This window comes from Lethenteron reissneri, chromosome 30, assembly GCF_015708825.2.
Source record: "Lethenteron reissneri isolate LAM-NWPU_2019-01 chromosome 30, ASM1570882v1, whole genome shotgun sequence".
Taxonomy (NCBI): domain Eukaryota; kingdom Metazoa; phylum Chordata; class Hyperoartia; order Petromyzontiformes; family Petromyzontidae; genus Lethenteron; species Lethenteron reissneri.
In genome coordinates, this window is record NC_083808.1 from 956,029 (window position 1) to 980,421 (window position 24,393).

Here is a 24,393-nt window from a genome sequence, read left to right on the forward strand (position 1 = left end):
GCGATGTACAAACACGACGCGGTGCCCGAGAGCGGTGACGAGCGTCGTGCGTGAGCCATACTGACGGGGTAATCTTGTTACAAAGCCACGAGCGGACTCGCACGTGCGCCCGCTCGTTTACGCGAGCGAGAGAAACGCCGCCGCATATTGGTTGCGCTGTGGCGCGATGCCCCCGTCGTAACCACCCAAATACTTTGGGCACCCCCCCCCCACTCCCTCTTGCGTCACGGGCGAGGGAGCGACGCCGTCAAGGATGTTTTGAATAAGATGCTTTTTCTCCGTCTGCGGAACGCAACGAGACAAAGTGCGGCGGGAAACATTTTTTAGCGCGACGCATGCGAGCGTGCCGCCAGATTCATTTTTCTTGCAGATCATCTGTCACCGCGAACGGGGGCGGCAGGGGCGGCAGTGGCGGTGGGGGGGGCGGTGGGGGGGGCGTCCATCCGGGGAGATAAATGACGTCGTGCACCAACAGCTGATAGCAATCAAACCCAATAATGTGCCTGGAGCCCTCGTGATCCGTTCCAACATAATAATTTGACAAATGTTTTCGCGCAAGATTTTACAAGATGAATCAGCCCTGCCCTCCCAGCCTTAGCATATACATTTATCTTTTTTTTACTCTCCCTCTGCTCTCTATCGTGGTTCCACTCTCTCGTCCGCCCGCTCTCACTACTCACACGCTCTCTCTCTCACGTGCCGTCATGCATATTCCAATTTGCGGTTGTGGCTTTCTTTACAAGATGGGGAGGGGGGTAGAGTGCCTGGAGTGTAAAATGGGAAGTGAAAAAGGTTTAACATTAAAAATGGATAGAAAGAGCCATCGCAGCCCCAGGCAGCAACCACAGTTCTCGTTGGCAGCCATTGGCTCTTAGCCGCAGTAATCGTGATATGCTCCAACTCTTAAATATTAAGCTTAACAAATAGGCTCCACTTACAATGGAATGATCAGCCTTCAGTACAGAAGCCGGAGTCCCTACCCACCACCCCCTACCGGTTTTGCCACTCCATCACATAATGTTCCCTCTGTCCGTGCTGCAGATTTTCACGTCTAAATACGTCTCCCAGCACATCGATTCATCTCGGCAAAGACGTTATTTGTGGCGGTGTTTCGAATCAGCAGGTGGTGCATGGGACAATCTTTATTTATCCACGGGCCGGTTTACGTGGAATTTGTCGGAAGCTTGTGTGCGGCACGCGCATGCATATTTAACCCAACGGCCGGCTACATCGTCATCATCATCATCATTCTTCTTTGTGTTGTAGTAATAACAATGACCTTTGCCCAGGAAAGCCTCACTTTGTCACAATAAGTTTTACTTTTGATTTAAAGCTTTCGTGACTGCAGGGATTCATATTCTTGGTTCTGTCGGTAAAGTCACGTAGAAGGGAAATAATAAAATAATAACAAATATAAAAAATATAAATATTTGTTATTTTTGTTAATGTCACCGAAATGAAGACTTTTCCACGAAGGCCCTGCACTGGGATGTTTGGCCAGTCCCATAAATGAGAGTTTTGATTAGTCGCCTCGTATTATCAGCGCTGTTTTGTTCATCTGGTGTTTTGGCCTTTGGGCCTGTGCTCAGCAACTGTTTTTTTTTTAAAAAGCCTATATACCTATCACGCCTTTTATCTTCTCATGATAAATAAACATTTTGGAGAAACATTCGTGAATATTCATTTGTGTCCGAGAACAGAGCTTGCTAATACTAATTAAGCTCGTGCCGGTGTTGAGCTCCATGGCCCTGCGAGTCGACTCGTGGTCTCGTCACCTCCTCGCGCCGTGTCCCTGTGCCGAGCAGCAGGCGCGACGCGACATCTGCAGATAATTAATTGGCGCGGTGTCACTCTGAGTGTCGCCGGCCTCGGCGGCGCTCATGGCGCCGCTGTCGGTGCCAGATATTCTTCGAGGCGGAACACCTTCCCCGTCTCGCACATTCATGGAGGGGGGTAGTCGCCCGAGGGAAACTTGGAAATCGCTATTTATCCGTCCGTCCGTCGGTCGTTGTTATTCATACGTGCTGGAGTCGAACGAGGTCCGTCAAGTGGCGGTCCCTGGGCTACATGTGGCCCGCGAAAGGCCTCGGGAATGGCCTGCCGAGCTTTGGCCCGCCGAGAGATTTGGCTCGCAGAGGCATGGAGAGCTACGGATTAGCGAGATGAAAAAGAGGCAAAAGCAAGATATAGACATGAGAGCTGTAGGAAAGAGATAAAGATTATTGACATGAAAAAGAGAAATAATTGAGATAAGAGAGCTGCACACAAGAGATGATGATTTGTGATATGAAGGAGAGATGAACAATGGATAGAGATAAGAGAGCTGCAGACAAGATATGATGATTAGTGAAATGAAAGTGAGATAAACCTGATGAGAGACGAGATACCTGGAGGCATGCAGTACAGATTAGTGGTCAGGTATATACACGGTATGACATCACGACACCATGTGATGCCACGTGGCCTGCCAGCACACGAAAGTGTTATTATGTGGCCTGCCGGAACGTGGTTGACGAATCCTCCAACGTTCCAGTATCTTACATTTTAGAGTGGGCAACAGTTTTGAGTTGCCGTCTTCCGTGTGTCAGCTTCGTAGCCAAGTTAAAGTGCTCACAGAAAGGAATATGTTGCACTATATTTTGCGCGCGGTTGCATTTAATTTTGCTCACTCTGTGTTAGCCGCTGAGGTCATGCCGGCTTAATTATTTTTTATTCCTGTTGCTCTATGCCCCCTGTAGCGTTCCCGTTCTGCGTAAAATATTGCTTTGACTGAACATTATTCTAATATGCAAAGCGGGTGGAAAAGTGCTGCTCCCTAATGTATGGAACAAGAGTCACCTGAAGGGATCTCATAGATAGCTCTGTGATATATGCGTCCACGGACCTATTCTCCGTCACAAATGGTTCCAATCCTCTGCGAGAGTTTCGGACTCTTCTGCGTCTTTTGACACGACGTTGAAAATACAACAACAAAGTGATCAAATAAGGTCAGGAGGTGTCACAGACACAAACCCTCACTCTGCCGCATCTCTCTGCCACCTCACACGCTAATCTCCTGCACCCCATCGTACTCCAGCGAGTGTCGGGCTTTCTGATCCGCGTTCCTTATTTATCTGGATGATACCAATTGGGGTTCATTACGTCTACCGTAGGAACACATGTTCAATAATCAATCAATCTTCATTTTACGTGCCAATATCGCCTTCAATAAAGTAGGCATCAGTCCACATTATTTCAGAGCTGGATTTTGCCCAAACTAAGTGGCAAACAAACGTAACTCCATGCGTTTTTGTTGTATGGTGATTGGTGACTGGGCTGAGACCAATCCTTTCCACTTGAGAAGCACAGGTAATCACAATGGGCTGAAACCTGGATTCGAACCCAGGTTCTCAGCGCTTCCGACTCGGCGTCTCTGACCTCGGAGCCATCCAGCCACCTCGGCCGCTCCTGATTCTCAGCCGGAGACCGGAGCCGGCTCCTTTGGAGCAAGCGGAGTTTTGCTGCGACGCTCTTATCTCCGCACGTCAATTGACGTGACGACGCGACGAGACGGACGCTCGTTTTCGATTCCCGCCGAGGTTGATGGATTGGCCCAGCCAATCTAACGGGCAGAGAGAAGAGGCCAAAAAAAAGGCAAAAAAACACGCCGGCGCTTGCTCCGGCGACGCGCGTGGCCGTGTTTTGGCTGTCCTGCCCGATATAGTATCGGCGCACGTGCACGTCAGGGCGACAGATAACCCGCGCGGGGCGGGGAGGCGGAGGAGAAGGCGCGCAACCGCAATCGCCTCCCGGCTGCATCGCCGCGCCTCGGTCTCTCCGCTCCACCCAGTGGAAACGCTGGCTCCCGAGGCCGTCTGCTGGGCCGGGCTGGTGTAATCGATGGTGCTGCTGTGATGAGATTGGCGATTACGGATGACTAAGGATGGTGATTGATGATTATGGCGGCGGTGATATCCGTGGTGGCGGTGATATTGACGGTGCTGCTGGCGGTGGTGATAATGGCGAAAGTGATGTTTGCGGCTGTCAGGGTGGTGGTTATGACGATATTGATGGTTTGGGGAGATGGTGGTGATAATGCAGGCGTTCGTGATGACGATGGTGAAAGAGACAGCTGTGGTTGTGTTAGTGATGATGATGTTGTTTATTGTTGGAGTGATGATAATATGGGCGATTGTGGATGATGGTGACGGTAATGGCTGGAATGTAAATTGTTGCGACAGTGACGGTGAGATAGATCGTGCAGAGTGATAATGATGTTGGTTATGATTATGATGATTCCAGTAGTGACTCCAGTCGCAGTGATGGTTGCAGTAATATTTAGATGGTTGCTTGAACGCAGATCGTGTGTGCGTTGTTGACGATTGTTGATCATGAAGACGGTTGTAGTGATAATGCAAGCACTGGTGATGGTGACGTCGCGATTGGTGAAGATTGTGCGTGTGTCGGTGGTGGCAATATATTATCGGTTGCTTTTCGTGGTGATAGTGATTTGACGATGGCTCCTTCGCAGATGTTGCTCACGGATTACCTGGATGTGAAGAACACTCGAGCTGCCGGAGCAGAGCCCTCGGCCCAGCTCCCCTACCCCAGTTCTGGTGGAGACTTCTCCTCGTTCTTCGTGAAGAAAAAGCAGCAACGACAGCGGCCATCGCTGTTCAAGTGAGACCGGCACCGCATCGAAAACCGTCATCGCTATCACTCGCTGCCATCGCCACGATCGTCGTATCGATCATCGCCGTCACTGCGATCATCGCAACAATCATCCCCGTTGCTACTATCATCACAACAATCATTGCCATCACTGCTATTATCGCAGCTATCGCAGTCGTCATGGCAACACTTAACAGCCATTATGACAGCACTTATCCCCATGGCCAACATCGTCACAACTGTCCGGTGTCAACATTCATCATCACAGTGCATCCGTTGTTGCCATCATCATCTTGACAATACGTAATGTAGCGCACATCACCACCATCGCAATTCTCTCCACAACTATCATCACAGCACTCAACTCCACTTATCATAACCAAAAACCTCAATTATGGATCATCACAACCGTCATCGCAACACTCAACGTATACATCTTCACAACCGTCATCACAACACTCCAATAACCATCACCACAACAATGTTACACAACACTCCAATAACCATCACCACAACAATGTTACACAACACTCCAATAACCATCACCACAATAATGTTACACAACACAGGATCGCAACCATCATCACTATTGTTGCCACCTCTGCCATGACTCTCACGCTTGAGTGGAGCGCACGCAACTCAGAAGCTGAACTGTCTTACGCACAGGAAGCAGCCTTATTAATCACAGATGACGAATAGAACAATATGCCATGCATTTCCATCGTGCAAAACACCGTGATAAAAAAAATCACAGCAACACGTTCCACAACGACGGTTCTCAAAAAACACGGAGCGAGTTGACAGTTGTCAAAACGATACTCGTCATCCGTCAATGGACGTTGTTGCCGCAGCAACGGTAAAGGTCCCTCCCTCCGTATCCTATTCACGGCTTTGGAAATATTTGTTCCAACAAAAAAAAACAGTTGGCTGATTTGGGAAATGACAAACCCTGATATTTTGGGAGGAAGGATTTTATTTTATATTTTTTGTATGTTTAGGATGAATCGATTTTTCTTTCGGTGCCGCCACCAGCAACAGAGCGGACGAGCGATTCGGAGAAAATAAAAATGTCAGGAATCAATGCAGAGCCTGCGGAGGTGGTGTCAGCGGCGCCTTGCCTTTTTTTTTTGCAGAGCCTTTTAATTCAGCGGCAGATTGTTGTGGCCGCGCGCAAGCATTTCCTTTTGCAAATTGTCTGTCCTGTGAAATTGTTTCAATTTGTGCCTGCCAGTCCATCGATTTGTCTTTGAAATGGACGCCGCCGCCACTTGGAATCGGGAGTGCGTGTTATGGAAAATAAAGCATTTAATCTGGAGTGTTATTAAATTTGAAGCGGTATAAGGGACAGTGAGTGATGGCGGAGGATGTGTCCGTGATATTTTACGGGGGAATATCTCTCTTTCTCGCGCGGTAACGCATAATTATTTCGACATGTAAACACCTCCGTGCGGGGAAAAAGTGCAACGCATCTCAGCCCCCACCATTTGATTCCGGATAAAAGCTGCATTGTCACCCGGGTGTCCTGTAAAGCCAGAGGCAAATCAACGTAATCACCATATGCCTTGCTCTCTACACCGCTGGATGAAGCCCTTCCGAAGACCAGTCGCCATCTCTCACCGATTCGCAATGCAACAAGCCCCACCCGGCTCTGCCCGTGACTTGTCTTGCCCAAGCCCATTTACTTTTTAATTTATCAGTCAATATGGTGGCTGGATGTTGCATATGCTCTCTGAGTCGTCAATGTATCTGCCTGTCTATCAGTGTAATCCTAAGCACGCACCTCTCTCTTGTCAGCTTTTTATTTGTCTTCGGCTGAACAGATGACTTATCTTATAAAGAACATTGCAGGCCACATAAACGAAAGACGATGTTTAGGTTTATATCGCGTCATTGTCACTTATGCAATTTCAATCTTCCTACCGCTGAGAAACCACGGACACGTGAGAAGGCGCTGAGCCTCTGCCAATAATTGCCCAAGCTCTACAGTCCCGTAGATATAGATATGTCTTCAGCAAATTAATGGGTGTTCTTATCTTGCAGATGCACACCTGGGCTATATCTGTTGGGCTGTCGTGCAAGCGTTTAAAGGTTCATTCATTAAAATGTCAGATGCTCCCCAATTGCACTTTGGTGATGTTATTGAAAAAAAAAAACACAATTTAATTGCTATCAGCCAAACATCCCATTGATGAAAATTTACCTGCCATCTACTCAATTGGGATTACACATAGCCACAACATCTTGGCAGGACCCTCCTAATAAAGTCTTGAGACTCATCTTCTTGTTTCTTTCGGTAAAGTCACGTAGAAGGGAAGTAATAAAATAATAAAAATAAAACATAATTTATTATTATTTTATTACTTCCCTTCTACGTGACTTTACCGAAAGAAACAAGAAGATGAATCCCTGCAGTCACGAAAGCTTTAAATCGAAAAATCTTGAGACTCAGTGAGGTTTTCCGGGGCAAACAAGCGTAGTGATAATAATAACTGCACCATCGCTCCTGTACTGTTTAATGCGACATCACTGCAGTCAGAGAACACCTGACTCTAACTTTAAGGTCTTTTTTCTCAAACAGCGTATCTTCAAACGTACGTATCGGACAAGTGAAATGCGCGCACCGTAGGTATTTTGCTTAAAGGCAAGATACTTCTGTGTTTAGGCATGCACCTTGTTTTAATTTTAACACGACTGTGTGTGGGCTTGCACATGCAGCGAGCAAGCGACGCGTGGGCATGGGCGAGACCCCGCGCGGCGCGCACTGCAGCGACGTTAATCGCACTCTCGCGCCGTTTGTCACGCGGGGCTCGGGGTTGTGGGCCCCTGCCGTTGTTTCGACTCGCAAATTTGTTATACGATGCACGCGGACCGGTGATGGTGATGCCGATAATGAGGATGAAGGGTAGTGACGTTGGAGCACCCCCGGCCCCGTTGGCGGCTATCTCCAGCCGTTGCGTTTGCTTGTGTCATCCTTTTTATTTGCCCTCCCCATCCAGCCGGGATGGCTCGGCGGCAGAGTGAGCGGCTCGCGATCGGAGTCCAATTCCTCGTTAGGGATTGGCAGCCGTGCATCCCTCGGGTCGATAAAATTAGCATTTCTCTGTGGTGAAATCAACGGTGGTTGTCTATGGGTGGAATGGCCCGATGACGACGACGATGGTGCTGACGATCACGACGACGAGTGGTGACAGCTGACCACGACCCGTTCCGTTGGCTTTCGTCCTTGCCGTGTGTGCTTGCCCCCACCGCCGTGTTCAGCAGCGCCGCCGTGCGCGCCCCATCTGCCCTCTCCCCTCCACGCCGGCAGGTTCGAGTCGTCGTCCCACGCCATCAGCATGAGCACCTACCTGCGCGAGCAGCGGCAGGCGCTGTACATCAAGAGCGGCGCCCTGCAGGGTGAGTCGGAGGCCGAGAGAAGATGGCGACACTCGCACCACCGCGCCTGTGACACTTCGAAGGGGTTGGTGGAGCGCATAACGACTTGGGAAACTCCCAAAGCTGCTTGGAGATTTTTTTAATAACAGTTACTTAGCACAGGCCCAATTCACAAAGTAGTCAGTAACAAACAGCACTTTCTAAGTTGTAAATAGAGACGATGGGAGGGACTTCCACAGTGGAACAGTGAGAAGTAAGAAGCAAAATAGAAGTGCTGCCGTGACCTGCAGTGTGGCGGTTGAAAACAGTTTGCATGCGAGATAGCAGTGGATTTATTAACCCATATGTGTGGATCTTAAGTGTCATCCCATCCGGCATGGTAAACCCCTCGGTGCGTGGATGTGCGACCACCATGCATGGCAGGCTGTTATAGGTTGCGGGACCACTTGGTGGGTGGCAGAGGGTGTGCCGTAAAATCAGATGAGAACCAGGATACTTCTCATTTGCAAGGGCGACCTGGGGCGTTAGTCTGCCAGCAGGGGGTGATGATCGCCGCTGTGTGTGTGTGTGAGATCCCAATTGGGTAATTTGCCTGCAATTTTCTAATTTGGCAAATTTGGACTTTTGACGCCGGCACACGATAGCCCAATCTTGCGAATTACGTCGCAGGGATCTTTAAAGTCGGCTATGAAGCGGATGGAGAGCGACGTTGTTATCACACCCGCAGTGTTAATCGGAGTGGCCACTCGGTTCGAATCGTGACCCTCGGCAACAAGCGGCGAACGTGAGGCAATGTCACCAGCCATAGAGGCCTTCCTGGATAAATGAGTGCCATTATGGGCAGTATTATTGTTCCCATCAATCATATGGCATTGTGAAATTACATATTCAAATGAATTAGAGAGCCTGTTGAGATTGGTATGTGTCCGACTGGGGAGAGGTGGGAAAGAAAAAGTGATGGGATATGGGTTCTAGTGGCATTTGTGGGATGAATGTTGGGCTGAGTGGACACTAACATTTACATTCGTTACAAAACTGTCACAATTCAATACACTTGCAACACTCTGCAATGCGGTGTAATAGCTGAAACACTTTGTTGCACTGAATTACATAAATACGCCGCTATACTCTACGCTGCACTGCAATGCACTGCCATAACTACACCACTATACAATGCATTGCAGTGGCACCAACACACTATAACACTGCGACGAAAGCACAGTACTCTAGAATGTAGTTTCGCTTCGTATCGAAATGCGGGCGCACGCGCGCCCACACGTGCATGCGTGCGTTGAGGTGCGTGGGGCGTTCGTCTTTGTCCGTTGATCAGTTCCACCGCCTGTGAAGGTCGCCCCGCGCCCGTGGTGTTCGCATGCCGTAGTTGTACTTGTTACTCGGCGCCTCTGCGTACATAAGCAAGGCTCGTTTTAGACTAAACCCTCTTAAATAGGCGTTCGCGGACGTGTCGAGAAAGCACCGTTCCGGCATTATCGGAGGCTCTGGCAGAAGCTTAAAGTGTTTTTGTAAAAAATAATGTTTGCAATTTACATTATGAGTGAGTTGATAAGCACGGTGAGTTTTAATGCACCGACACCGCTGCCGCCACCCTGTGCCGGTATTCTCGCATGGCCCGGCCGCTCCCGGCTCGGTGCTAATAGATCCCCCCCCATCGCGGCTGCCACCAGGGAGCCCAGCTCACCGTATCACCGGGCCAATTCTGTTTGACTTTGTAATGTATATTTTATGCCCGGGCAATATTCCACACCGCCCATTAGGGGCACAGGAAGCGAGCAAACGCGCGCCCCCGTGTCACGTCCTGGAGTTACGGTTTATTTTTCCTTCCCCTCACTAAGTGGATAATTATCGCTTGGCGAGGGTTTATTAATTAATTTATCTCCATAAAAAGTTGCTATCGTTTATCAACTTCCTCCCTTTTATTTTATTTCGGCTCGGTCGTTTCGAATTTTTATCAATTGAGAGCCGATGCTCGATTCGATGCCTAATTCACGCCCCTGAATGAACAGCGCAGATTCATCTGTTACGAAGAACGATGGCTCTTTTTGCGGGCATGTACGTTTATATCGATATTTATTTGTATTGAATCAGAAAGCTAGCGTATTGCAAGAGCTGGCACGGCGTGTGTGCGTGCGTGCGTGCGTGAGGTGTTCGGGAGCCTCGTGTTTGCCAGTCAGGAGTAATACACTTTTACCGGCTCCTTAATCTGTACGGATTCCGCACCACGGCTCAATTTGCAAGCTCGGCAGTAAACGCTCGTGAAATAAATATATTTCACTACAAGCGGCATTACATGGATTTCATCTCAAAACATGTAATTACCCCCTCCACCCTCCACTCCTACCGACTTCCCCCTCAAAAAAGCCAGAGGAGGGTGTAGATTGATGGCTTGTCGGTGTAAATTATGCATAACGAATGGAGAGTGTTTTGGCTGTGATGGATGGCGGTGGCGCATGCAGCTCCGTCGCCCCTTCTCCACCGTCGTCACAAGAGCGCCGGCTGCGTGGCTAGTGCCGCCCGCCACCGCCGCAACTTGGCGCCGGCCCACCGCCCGATCGCGTCGCTTTAACGTTGATGAATTGGCGAGCGCCGGGTGGCATGCCCCGTTCACCCCGCGCAGACACCGTTCCCATGCTGGCGCTGGATGATTTCTCGCTGGCTCGCTGGTGCTTGCACGTGCCGCAGGTCACCCCCCCCCCCCCCCCACCTCTGCAACAGGAAGTGGCCAGCACCCACTCCATCGCCTCTACCCCGTTTTCTCTTCGCTCGAGCCCAGCCTGCTTCTCCCTTGCCTGTCGCTGTCACGACCGCTACCTCCCTGCTCCCTGTTTTGCGTCTTCTCCACCTCTGTCGTTCGCTCCGCTTGTGTGTGAGGGGTCAGGGTTCGTCGGCGCCGTGGTGAGAGTGATGGCGGCGCCCACTGCTCTTCGATGCACATTGAGCTGGTGATTGCTCACCACTCCCAGCTCACTCTAACACTCAACACTTCCTTCCGCTCACTACTCTCACTCAGCCCAGCGACCCCATGAATCCTAAAGCTTCAAATGCCTTTAATTATTGGCCAAAATGTTGTTTTGCATGAAAACAAATGTGAGTGCTGTCAAGGTACCATGAATTATAGTCTTATTTTTTGGTTTATTTCATACTAGCTTTACTACCCGGCTTCGCCCGAGACTTGGATTCTTGTTTTGGATTAATACACGGCCTACGCGGAGGATGGGGGGTGACATCACAGTTGTGATGTGACCCCCCATCACTTGCCATGCAAAATATATCCATAATTGCGCCCCCCCCCCCCCCCCCCCCAAAATACAAAAGTCTTTTTTTTTATCATTTTTGCATGGTGTACAGTTTGGAAAGTACCCACATGGCAAATTTAAAGTTTGTTGCATGTCGCGAAATACGCTAAACTTTTTGAAGAAACGCACATAATCACAAATTTCCCTTTTATATTTTTAGATTAGGCATGTGGGAGGATGGTTGTGCAGTGGTTATTACATTGTTCTATGTACCCAGCCGTGGCTCACATCCGTAGCGAGTGATGTCTGAACTGATCCTCTGCCTCCACCCACCCATGCTGATCAGCGTATGGTCAAACAACCTCCATGACGAATGTGGCATGGGAAGACCCTCATCCAGCAGTGGATTGAGAAGGGGCTATAAATGTGCATACTAGGAATGTAATTAGTTTCCTTTCTCACCCACCGGGCCAAATGAACTCGCCAGTTTTTTTTTTTATTCCACATGCCTGTGATGGGGGTAAGTTGTACACACATATATTAGAGAGACGTGAGTTTAAACAAGTACAGTAATACCCCAGTTTACGTGCTGAAACGTGCAACGAATATCGAAACGACGTAAATAGAAGTGATTGACAGGGTAGGTGGAGGCGAAGGCCGAGGCGACGGACACGAGCAAGGACGGACGACGCTGTGGGCGACGTGAGTGTGGGGTTGAGGCGACGCACATCGGGTAGCGGTGTTGATAATAAAGTGAGGACGTATTTGCGAAACGACATCAAAGGGGGAGACGTAATTTGGGGCGTGATCGTACCGGGGAACAGAGCTCGTCAATCGAGTGATGGCACAACCGCTGTTGTACTCATTTTATGTACTCTACGGCACTTGATTAATTCCGCGTCCTCGAGCCAGAAACGTCCTTGTGGGAGCGCGATGATAATTTCGGTTGTAAAGCGAGCGGCGAGGCACCGCACCAGCTGCAGTGCGTTTCCTGTTGTTGCGGTTGAGCGTTGAGAGTCGGGACTGACATCAATCAGGTTTATACACGGAGCCAGGTGAGAGCCCATTGAGAAACGATGCCTCTCTCCTGGCAAACGGCTGCCTCCTGGGTTAAGGGCTAAAGCGCAGTATAATTCGCCGTTGATGTCGCGTGCGCACCCTGTTGAAGTGATAGCGTGTAGCCGGCTTGGCTACCAGAGGCGTACACACTCATACCGTTGTACAGATTATTATCATTATTATTACTCTGCTTGTTCACCGAGTCTCATGACTCTCTTTTCTGAAAGGGTCCTGCCAAGTTGTTTTTTTTCAGTTCTGTTTGATGGTTGCTGTGTAGATTACAATATGCAGATCATTTTTCAATTCAGCAAATTTGGACCATGAAGCCGGTATTACACAGTGATCAGCTCTTGCGAATCACAGAATCTTTAATGTCCGCTGTGAGTGAAGCAGACTGCGCATCTTTATAGTTGTATGGTTAATACACAGCTGCGAATAACCACGCAGTTCTCCAGGTTCGTAATGCAGTGCGCTAACCTATACACACTCCTGCACCGCTGGTTCCACCGTTCTTTGTCGGTCTGAGGCAGCAGGGGCCACTTAAGGCGATTCCGGGTCGCTCATAAATCACCGCGAGGCTCCGTGCTGCTGGAGCGTAAGTAAATGTTTTCTATCTGAGCCAGAGTTTGGTTTCTTTGCCCAGGGGATGTTTTTAATGATCTCAATCCTGGCCGAACGCTTCTCCCCCCTCTCCTCTTCACCCCTTGCCTGCCCTACCCCCTGCTCAGCGACCACACAACCAAACCCATCTCGTGGCGTGTCACCCTACCTTACCTGGGTGCCATGGATGGATAACGCAACCCGCTGGGGGGGGGCAAGGGGAGTGGAGATGCAGATGGGTGTGAGTGTGTGTTTGTGTTGCACCGTGCAGATGGGTGTGAGTGTGTGTTTGTGTTTCACCGTAGTGTAGCGGTTGGCTCGCTACGAACCCGGCGACCCAAGTTCGATTCCTGCCCACGGCCACCACCTGTGACGATTGTCTGAACCGGTCCTGGGCTACCCCTAGGTCGACTCAGCTTCAAATGAGTATCTGGTGCGGTGTGTTAACATCGCCACAAGGGAGACAAAGACCGCTGGGTGTGGTGCTGGCCACCCACCCCCTCGTGTGCCGTGCCAGCTATCGTCAGTGCTCGCTTAACAGCATTTTCCCCAACAGTCTGTTCAAGTTATATGGGGGATCTTTGTCTTTGGGTGTGTGTGCACACGGTAGGGGCTTTGTGGGTGTCATTGTATGCGTAGTGCAGTGGTTGCCAATGCACTAATTGTTCTGGTTAGTGCAATACCTGGTGTTGTCTGTAAACAACAGCGCTGGCATTGCGGAGACAAAGACAGTCAACGGTGACGCTGGCCACCCACCCCCCTGTTGGCCTTAATAGGTGCCCACCAAGAAGACTTTCCCCAATAGTCTTAATGTGTTTATGGGTGGTCTTTGTACGTGAGAGAATGGGGAGCGGTGGTGCAGGGGTTAGCACACTACAATATGAGCCCAGCGACCGCGGCGATGGGTGATCTCAGTGGTGAGTGATTTCACAACCAGTCCTACTCGCTCATGTGTGTCTGAGTAATTGTGAATGTGCATTCACGTGTTTGTATTTGCCCGAGTGTATAGCTCTGTGTGTCTTGCTACCATATCAGATCATTTAGCCTGGGTCCCGATTGGAAACTAAAAGAGAGAGCATCTTAGCTCAGTGGGCCTCCCCCCAAATTGCATGTGTGTGTACGCACACGAGTGTGTGTACGCACACGAGTGTGCGTACGCGCACGAGTGTGTGCGTACGCGCACGAGTGTGTGCGTACGCGCACGAGTGTGTGCGTACGCGCACGAGTGTGTGCGTACGCGCACGAGTGTGTGCGTACGCGCACGAGTGTGTGCGTACGCGCACGAGTGTTTCAGTGTGATTATGTGTACGCGCCTATGCGAGCATGTGTTCGAGCGTGTTTACGTGTATGCGTGGGTGTGTGTGTTTATACCGTGTGTGTGTGTTTTCGTGTTCACTGGATATCCTCGTGGTCAACGCACTCACTACGATGTTCAACTTGTGTTTTGGTCGAGAGGTCAATGTTTCACCACAGCCCAGTCATTGCTGTGGGTCATTACAAGGGTCGTGCCTCCTGTAGAGGGGACAATAAAGATTCTGTAATGTCATAACCAATACAATTAGTTTTAAATAAACCGTAAATAAATTGTTTAAAATCTTTACCTCTAATATATATTTTCATATTAATTTGCATTCATTAGAGATTACATCTAAATTAGCTCTCACCTGGATAAACAATGCAGCTAAATTGGGAAGTGATACTGAATCACAATGAGCTCTCAGCTTGTTAAATAAAACACTTTTTAACGAGCCTAAACGTTAAACTTTTGACCAATGAGTGGGGCGTGCACGAGCGGAGGAAGGCGACCAGATCTGTGAGGCAGGGCTAGAGTTTCACCAACCCATCATGGTGGACCACAGACCAATCAACTCCTTAACCTTGAGGCCGTTTCCTCTGATACCCGCATAAAAGTTTCATGCTGGTACGAAACGTCACACCGACAGCCCGGTCCCATGAGGCCCCTTACTGAGCTGCACCCCTCCCTTGCTTTCTCACTCCCCACTGTCCCTCCACCCAAACCCCCCCTCCCCACACCTTCCGCCCACCCTACTCATCCCCGAGTCTACGAGGGGGAGGTGGGCCGGCATCTCCCGTCATCTCCCCGTCATCTCCGCCCGCGCTGGGCGGATGATTTGGCGGGTGCTGGCGGTCGGTGGCGGCCGATGGCAGCGTGCTAATAAACAATTCATGTGCACTTACCGCGCCTCGATAGCTTTACATCGACGGCGGCTGCCCTCGCCTGATTGATACATGCCCTCCATTTCATAACACGGCTCCCGTACAATTGATATTGTTTGGTGTCAGTCATTCCGAGGCCTCCTCACGCCTCCCACGCAATCCACGCTCTACGATGTCGCGTCACGCGGTCGTGGTGGGGTGGGCGGCGATTGATGGTGGGGGGGGGGAAATAAAAAAATGCTCAACTGATGTTAAAGGGAGCTCGCGTAAGTCATTCAGAACAACGCGCCGACTAGTTGGGCAGCGCGAGCCGAGCGATCTGGAAAATCGGCCTAATTGTCGACGCGTCCCCGTGTCGGCAGCATGAAGGGCGGCGCTGGTTCCAGACGGAAGCCACGTCTTAAACAGCAGGGCCTCGCCGGCCACTTCAAACGCAGGCCGTCAGATTTCCCGCGATGAAGATGGGAGCGCGGGTCTTTCATTTCGTCCCGGAAAGACTGATTGTGTGGCCGAGCGTACGGAACCTAAAAATGTCATGAAGACCTTTCAGCGGCTGACACAATTCTCGTATAACTACGAGGGAGAAATTAGTTTAGGATGCCTTGAAAGAAAAAGGATTGTGGCTTAAAATGCTGTCGCTTTGATGAAACGCGGGCGCACAAAATCATTCCGAGAGTTTGCGAGAGGTTGGCGCTGGGGGTTCAAAGAGCGCAGTGGAGCTGCAGTCTCTGTTCCGCTCGAGTAAAGCAAAACAGATCTCTGCCAAAGTAATTCCCACAGACCAACGGACGGTAAATTGCATTTAAGCGGTTCGGCAGAGAAAATTCATCCCAAACAGACGCCAACAATTTTAACGAGCCCCATTTCCATCTGCCTCCCTATCATCTCGCGGCGAGACGCGGCGAGCGTGCGAGCAAGGGGCGGCGCTGCCGGCCTTGCACCCGTGGCGCCAACCCTGTGTGGTGCCGCATAAATTAACGACGCCGGCAGAGAGAGACCAACGGCTCTGTCTAACGGTGCAGAGTGGCGGGGCCGTCCCCCACCTCCCGCTTCTTAGAGAATCTCGCTCGCGCGAAGCCAATTCCAAGTTCGTTACGGCCGCGCACGGGGCTGCCGGGGGGGGGAGTGGGGGGGCGCGTCGATTGCGCGCCCCGCGACGCTGCCAGACCCCCACCAGTGGATGAAAGTGTCGAGCGCGGAGCGAGCGAGCGCAGGAATCAACGCTACCCGAGCACTACTAGTTTCATGAAAGAAAATTGAAAAAAAGAGGCCTTAGCCCGGCCACTAAATATTTCAAGTAATTCTGAGAAACGCTCGCCTCCCACAGGCAGAGGTTATCAAATGTTACCAATTTACTGAGAAACATACATCAGTGTGGTTGCGATTGTTGTTGCGCTGCACGTACCGCTGGTTTACAGGAGGACAAGTTTAGCTCATTTACAATAAATATGTTGAAAAGTTAATCTGCAGGCCTGCTCTTCATTCGTTCTCAAGTTTTACTTCCCATTGTTGCTTCCTTTTCAGCCTCGCGGCCGCCAGCTGCAGATTACGTTTCAGGATTTCGACTTTGCAAGCTATCGGAGGGAGAGAGAGCGAGCGCACTTTACCTACTTGTCATCCTTGCGTGTAAAAAAAAACTCATCAGTGAGGGTTGCTCTGCTCATTCAGACGAGTACTCAGCCAAGGTCTCTGCCAATTGCAAATTCCATGCTTTGATTAGTTTTTTTTTCAAAACCTGTTGACGCATTTTACATGTCCTTCTCGTGCCACCTCGCGCGTGACTCGCGATGATTATTTTTATTTCGTCGCGCGCCTCGAGGTGCCCGTTTTGCACTCTTTAGCCAGGTGCTCATTTTCTGGGATCACGTTTGCGTGTCCGTTCCACGTGTCGCCTGGCTCCTCGCTCACCCACCACCCCATTCTCTGCTCCGCCCCCCCCCCCCAATCCCATCAAAGCCTTGGTAATCCACGCATGCCGCCGCATAACCCCAGCCACATTAGGCGGTGGCTCGGCCGGCTAAGCCGTCGACGTGCGTTCAATCATAATGTGTTTTGTTTGCGCCGCCCCCTCCGTCGTGTGACTGACCTGACGATGTCCCGCTGAGGATGGGGCCTTCGCTGCTCGGGCGCTGGCTTCCTGAGGCCTTCACTGCTAGGCTGGTGACATGGCCAATGAGGCCTCCACTGCTGGGCTGGTGATGTGCCGTTTGTCGCGGAGGTTCGCGGTTAGGCTGCCCATTGGCGTTATTCAATAAGGAGTGGTATTATGCTGGGATCGCGGTCCAAAATTTGTCACATTTTATATTTATTACCCGCAAATTGCTTAATTACTTTAAACACACAAGCAAACTTTACGTGTCTGTGAAACATATAACACCTTCGTGATATCCTTGCACTATAAGAATGGTGTGAAAACACTTGAAAAACCAGATTAATCATAACGCAAAGCGATTTTCTGTTAATGAGAATTTAAGTGATGCTCATCTGCTCTTTACAGCTCTGAGCAGTGTTGGAAAGTCTATATTCCTATGGCGGGGGTGAGTCTACCCACAGAAAAGGCGCTGTTGACTTCTCCACACAAATCTGTAGTAATTTTATCGATCCCTAAGGAATGATATGCTGAATCAAACCTCAACGAGGATTTAAAGTCGTAAGTTTTCATAACCCAACAAATAAAATTGCCACGTGTACAAGCGGTTCAAGTGCCAATTACAGTATTATTGTTTTTGCTCACCGGTGAGTTGAACAATTCTCACAACCAAATTGTAGCAAGTCGGTCTGATGTATCGCTTGAAACTGTAGCAAGCATCTTCAGGTAATGAAAAAGTAAGTCAATGTAATCATATTAAACCCCACGGCGATGTGGCCCACAGAGAGGGGCACGGCCGCTGGCGTTAACAGGGGCACTAACGGAGTGCTGACAGGCAGACGTGGGGGGGCGCGCCACTGTCAGGCGGGACGGCTCTGTGTTCTCGGGAAATATTATCTCGACGTCAAATAAATTGCCAGCGGGCGCGTGACAGAGCGAGGCGTTGCGAAGGCGCGGGGTCTTTGGAGGTCACCGCACCCACGGGAGAGAGAATCTTCCAACTCACTCGCGGGGAGTTTTGTCAGCGTCACAGCGAGTGAGAAAGCCCCCCCCCCTTCCGCACCCCCCCCCTCCCGTTCCATTATCCGTCGGTGTCGAGAACTGGACTTCGTCGGGCCCTGGCTTTGTACCCGACCCCTGTCCTCATCCCACTCTCGACGGAGCGTGTGAGTAGGCGTCCAAGACGGTTGGTCCCTCTCTCTGCGGGTGTTCGCTAATGCGAGAGCGGACATGCGCACGTACGCCCAAGGATCGCCTGCGTCCCGCGTTCGCGTTGGTGCTGGAGGATCTTTCGCCATGGCCAAGGGGTCCGGTGCCGATTTTGGGAATAGAGGGCCCTAGGCGCAGTGAGTGAGAGAAGATTGACAGAGAGGGAGCGACAAGGAGACAGGAACGGAGAGATACACAGAGAGGGAAGCGCATGAGCACGTGCAGATGAATCACACGAAGATGCAAAGAGAAAGATGGAGAATGTTGGATACCCTTAAAGAAGGTTGAACAATTCTTGGCTAAATTAAAAAAAAACTGTAATGAGGATTATGATTTTGTAAGGCCAATGAAGAGCAACGATTAGAGATTCAATTTAATTAGAATTGTAATAAGGCCAAGTAATGAAGGTGAAATGCATTTTAAACATTTAAAATATTCAATAAATGTAAGGTGGGGTGGAGTGGTGCCAGTGGTTTGCGCACACTGCACATTACAACTAGCAACCTGACTTTGATTCCTGGCCAAGGCTAACATCTGCGGCAGGTGATATCTGAACTTGATCCTGAACTCCCACCTACAACCCCACGCTGACCACCATGGTGAAGCTATGGACAAACAAACCCCATCACCGACATGCCAAGGAGTGGCCTTCGTCCAGCAACGGATAGCCAAAGGGTTGTGACTAATTTTACATTTTATTATCAGAGATTTGGAGGGTTTTCCGTTTCCCGTTGAGCGGAAGACGCACACACTTGAAGACGGCGTTCGGCGTGAGACAAGCGCCGGCGTCCATCTTTTCCGCGGCAGCTTTGTGTTTTTTTAATTGCCAGCGCGCGTCCTATCTCGGCTACGGAATGGATTTCCTCCATTACAGTGTCATTCAACCATCAGTGCCGCCCCCCCCCACCCCCTCCACCTCCTCCTGGCTCCTGGCAGATCCGCCATTAGTATTGACCTTGGCACGCAGCACCGCGCTGCGGTGTACACCTGACTGATGGCTTCTGAATGTGTCTCCTCTCTCCGCTGGACCGATCTGCGACTCTCTCCGCAAATTAAAATTAGCCCCCATGCGGAGGTGGCCGAGTGGCTCGTGGGGGCCGGGGGGGACGGTTGCTGTGTGCAGAGGCGCTGAGCCGGCACGTGATGAGACCCTGGATTTAAATCCGGATTTCGCCCGGCCTGGCGGCTTAGCGGTAGACCGAGCGGTTCACCATCAGAAGGATGCGAGTTCAACACCTGGTTGGCGGGGGGGGGGGGGTTGACTCTCAGCCCATCATCTCTCCTCTCTGGGATCGATAACACGAGTCCCAATTTTCGTGGAAGTCAAGGGCGGTTGTCTTCTGACAATACTCGACCCCACCATATGATAGTAGAATTTCCACCACCGGCTCTGGGCTGTAAACTGGAGACCGAGCATCACTTCAATGCTCATTTGAGCCGTGAATCACGTTCACTTTTCGTTGGTAAATAAACCGCATTTTCAAGTGTCGCGAGTTGATGGTCTCTGCCCTGTCACCAACAATTGCGCAAAAAACAATATGCTTAGTTTGTCATGTACTTTGGCAGATTTGAGGTCTGTGCACAATTATTTTTTAGCCATGCACAGGGTAATGAGTTTGTGGTCTGAGGCCAGGATCTGACTGCATACACGCATACACCAAACAAACGCATCGTATGTTTTTTTTGGCTTATACTGGCTTTGATCATTACGTTAATTAGTTCAGTTGGCACGTAGTGAACCCTCTTTGCAGGACATATGGCATAAAACATGTGCCCCTGGCATGGTTAAGTGACTTGAGATATATTCCCGGAACATCGTTTTCCAGTTCCACTTTCTGACAAAGGGTGGTGCACTGTCATCTGCGACAGTTTAAAATGGAAATTTCCTTTTTTGTCCCATGATATGACAACTAATTGTGTAATAAATAGGATTTTCTAGTGAGGAGTTGGGGTGGGGGTGGTGCTGTGTGAATTGGGGGAGGGGGCCAGGGGGTGGTAAGCGTGGCAGTGGAAAAAGCAAATGAAGAAAAAAAGAAAGAAAATTCGCTCCTCCGCCGCATCCCAGGAGAATGAAGACCCGGCTTGATTCCGCCGAAGAGAGGTTTTCGGTTTCTCTGGGCTTATCGCGGCAACGGTGGCCGGTGGTGCAGCTCTGGTGCCACGGGGCAGAGGCTGGCGGAGAGAGAGTGACAAGTCTGTAAAGAGGCTGATCTGTCGTCACCGCCGCGGCCAACACTTATTTAATTTTAACGATCCCTTTATCAGAGCCGAAGTCACCGTGACACGTGGCTAATGCTGGGGCGACTGCGCCACATCTGCGCGGGAGTGAATTAACGTTGATTTATGCCTGTGATGCCGCGTGCGCACGCACCGGCGGAATGTTAGAAACTTGCTATTTTCCGCTATGTGTTTGCAAAACGTTGGGGTGCATTGTAGCTGATGCGCCTGTGCGGTACTGAAGCGCGTGTCTTTTGAACGCAATGCATGGTTTTTCTCCGTGTCCAACTTTGACGAGAAATATTTTTTATTTAGGTTTTTCAGCGACTCAAATGTAAACGGTGCCGGCGAAGTACAGCAACACAAGGGTCAGCGCATGGGCGAGGCACAATCCGTTGTAGCGCCCGGCCGTGGAGTAGGGAAATTAAGGAAGAGCCAATGAGCTCGGCGAGCGATGGGGCAGCAGCGGGGGAAAGGGAAGGAGACTGTGGCTGGATGTCCCACTTACCGGAGGTTTCTGCTTTTTGATTTGCCGGCTTGATTTATCAGATGTTCGGCATCCTGCTTTAAATCCACGCTGTCAGGTCTGGATTAAGGGCACGTGTGGCTCTGAGACAGGGATAGTGTTATGGGCCAGCCCTGCGGCCCCAAGAAATGAAGTGTGCTGCCACCTTCCTGCTCTCCCACAATGGTATCCGCAGGCTTGCAGCCAGCTGCAGGCATGCATTAATCGGCCTCTGATGATGAACAGTGAACTCTGGGGTCGGTCTGTCCCTGGGACAATTACAGTCGGCAGTGAAGATGTGCTCAGAGAGAATTTCTCCTACAAGCGAGAGTTTCCAAGAAGTGTGATAAGAAGGAAGGTGACGTATGTGGGGCACGTCCTGAGAGGGATGAAGATGATAGCCCCAGGGACAGTGGAAGGAGGGGAAGGGCAGACAAGGAAGGAAATGCATCGATTGGTGGGACAGTGTGAGACAGTTGGGACAGTGTGAGACAGTTGGGACAGTGTGAGACAGTTGGGACAGTGAGGGAAAGCCGGTAGGACAGTGCGAGGCTGTTGGTGGGATGCTGTTATGCGGTAGGACGAGGCTCTCCGTGGGAGACGCTGAAAGATAGCGAAAGTTGGAACATCCATCATGCTCATCCACAATCATGAGGATGACGAGATAGACAATTAAAATGTATTCTCCTCAAGATAATGCTCTGATATATTTCTGTGAGTATTACTAATTTCTTATTTATGCAATTAGGGTGATAAGGGGAATGATATTGTACAAATGAGTTGGGGGCTATGACAAACAAGAACTGGTAAAAGAAGAGATTTCAAAAGTAATCGATTGCTCTTTGAATTGAACTCTAACCTCTTGGTCGTGCCAGCCAAGGCAAGCACCGCATAAAGGACACGAGCTTTTGCACCCGCTGGACCCCTCGCTTTGGAACTCACTGGTTCCGAAGCTACTGAAGGACAAAGACGTCTCTTTCTCTCAAAATTCAAACGTGACCTCAACACTCGCCTTTTACCTCGCAGATGCGATGTGCGCGAGAGATGGTTTTTGACGTGACGGCAGCTTCTTTAAATGTCTGATTATTTTGAATCTAAACGTGACAATTCATCGAAGTGCCGTGGGTGGCGCGGCGGGTGGAGAGTTGTTTTACGCGATTATGAATAATATCTCCTTGCGCTCATCAAGCGATTCAGAAATTAGCAAAACCATCAAAAGGGTGGCAGCACTCGTGCGCGTGCATAGTGTGCGTTCACTCGCACATGCGCGCACACGCGGGAGGGGGAGGGGTGCGTGCGCTCGCTCGCCCTCGCACGCGTGGGCCTCGCGTTAAATATTGAAGCATATTAGTAATATTTCAAGGGAAGCCAGTGGAGGCGCGGCAAGAAAGGAGAGGAGACTGCAAAACGCCCATTGCAGGAAATCACGGCGTATTAAAATTATCTGCTCGCAGCGCGCTCCGCCTCTCGCCTTTGTCACCGGCTATACCGTTGCGGCTTCGATCTTGACAGCACAACATTTCTTCACTTTCCATTATAACCATGTTCGGCGCCAGCATTTGTTTAGCCCCTGTCTGTCCTCGCCATCGCAGAGACGGTATCGCTTCGTGCCGAGCCGCTCGGGGACTGTCATTTAAGAGTGTCACTCCGATTGTTAATTCCTGTTTTTGTTTATTTTCGTCGTTCGTCTTCAGCACAATGAACGGCTGATTATCCATCCCGCGAGTCGGGGCGACCACAACCTTGGCTCGTGAGAGTGAAAGAAATAAAATAAAAAACGCGGCGTTATAGCGTTAACCCCTTGCGTGTCGCAGGGACGTGCGCTGCCGCGTCCCCCTACGATCCCGTGGGAGAGAGCGGGCCGCTCGTCCCCCGAACCTCCACGCGCGTCGCACCAAGGTCGGACAAATTTAGCGGAACGGGTTTTAGCGCCGGAGCGAGCGAGACTCCGTCGACCCTGCCGGAGCTCGCGCGACGTCCGTTGGGGGCGGCCGAGACGCGTGCGTCGCGCGCATTGCGCGCGCGCCGAGGCCCATCGGGTTTCGGTAATTGCCCCTCGCTGGCGCCCAACGCCCCGTCGAGTCGCGGTCCCGCTCGCACCACCGCCGTCTGCTGGCGCGTGACGATTTCAAGGTGAAAAAGCGGAGGGTGAATACACGAGACCCTTTTTTTTTGGATTTTTTATGTTTTCTACGTAAAATTGAAAGAAGAAATAAATTCCAGTGAAGCTCAACTCCCAGGGGTTTGCCTGTCAGTCGGGTCGTGACACGTGTTTTGTAAGTGCGCGTGAAGTTGTGAATATTCATGGCAGATTTTTTTTTGTCAAGCTTCGAAGCCCTTCCCCCCACCTCCTCCGCCTCCACCCCCTACCTTCCACTCATCCACCTTGTTTGAAGGTTATTGTCTTGCGCGGTGGAGGAGGGGGGGGGGAAATATATAATAAACAAACGCGACAAGACTAGACGAAACAATCGGCTACGGAAATTCTAAATGACCTCGCCGTGTATCTCCGTCGTTCCCCGTGTCCCCGCTGGAACCGGCAACAAAGCGAATTATTGCCATTGTAATAAACACATTTCATGTCGCGCAATCGCGTACGGGCCCGTTCCACCCCGGCCTCATTAAATCAGAATTTACACATTTCATTTCCCCAGCTCCACCCACTGGGGCTTTACCACCACGTGCCACGAGGCCGCGCCGCCACTCGCCCGCCCGCCTGCGTACACCACGAGATATTGCCTCTGGATTTTTTCAGCCCTTTTTTTTTCACCGCGCACAGTTTTTTTTTTTGGGCCGCTGTAATTATCAGCGCTGATGAGTCCTCGGCCGGAGCACCGGGGGCAGGGCGTCGAGCCTTATCGCCCATCCCCACGTGTGCCCCCTCTGACACATCCAATTTCCACAGGTTTGGAGCAAAAGGGGGGGCCCCGGCATGTGCGATAGGTGAGGCCGCGTGTTTTGTTTGGCACCGGCTCGCGCCCGGACCCTCGGCATCTAGACGCCGGCGCTGCGATCGTTTCCACGGTGCCGAGCGCCGGTGGAAGATGCTCGGCCCCCGTCATGACCCGCGATCCCCCCCCCCTTCCCCCTCACTTAAACAACCACCATGGTGAGGGCCTCTTAGCCACTGGAGACGTGTGAGAGACAGCTACTGCTGCAGCCGATAACAAAAGATTACAGCTTGTATTCCCAGAGTGAAGGTGCGGAGAGTGTGCTGAGCTGCCCCCGCACATCTCCGCCCGCCTCTGTGCTCACCT

General features: G+C 50.8%; 1 protein-coding gene across 1 annotated transcript in view; it reads left to right on the forward strand.

Annotated features, from left to right (window-relative positions):
- The window catches only part of EXOC4 (exocyst complex component 4), a 112,382-nt gene that overhangs the window by 16,225 nt on the left and 71,764 nt on the right, over positions 1 to 24,393 (forward strand). The window contains 2 exon segments of the mRNA XM_061562701.1: positions 4,511 to 4,659; positions 7,958 to 8,046. Coding sequence (XP_061418685.1) covers positions 4,511 to 4,659; positions 7,958 to 8,046 — 238 coding nt within the window.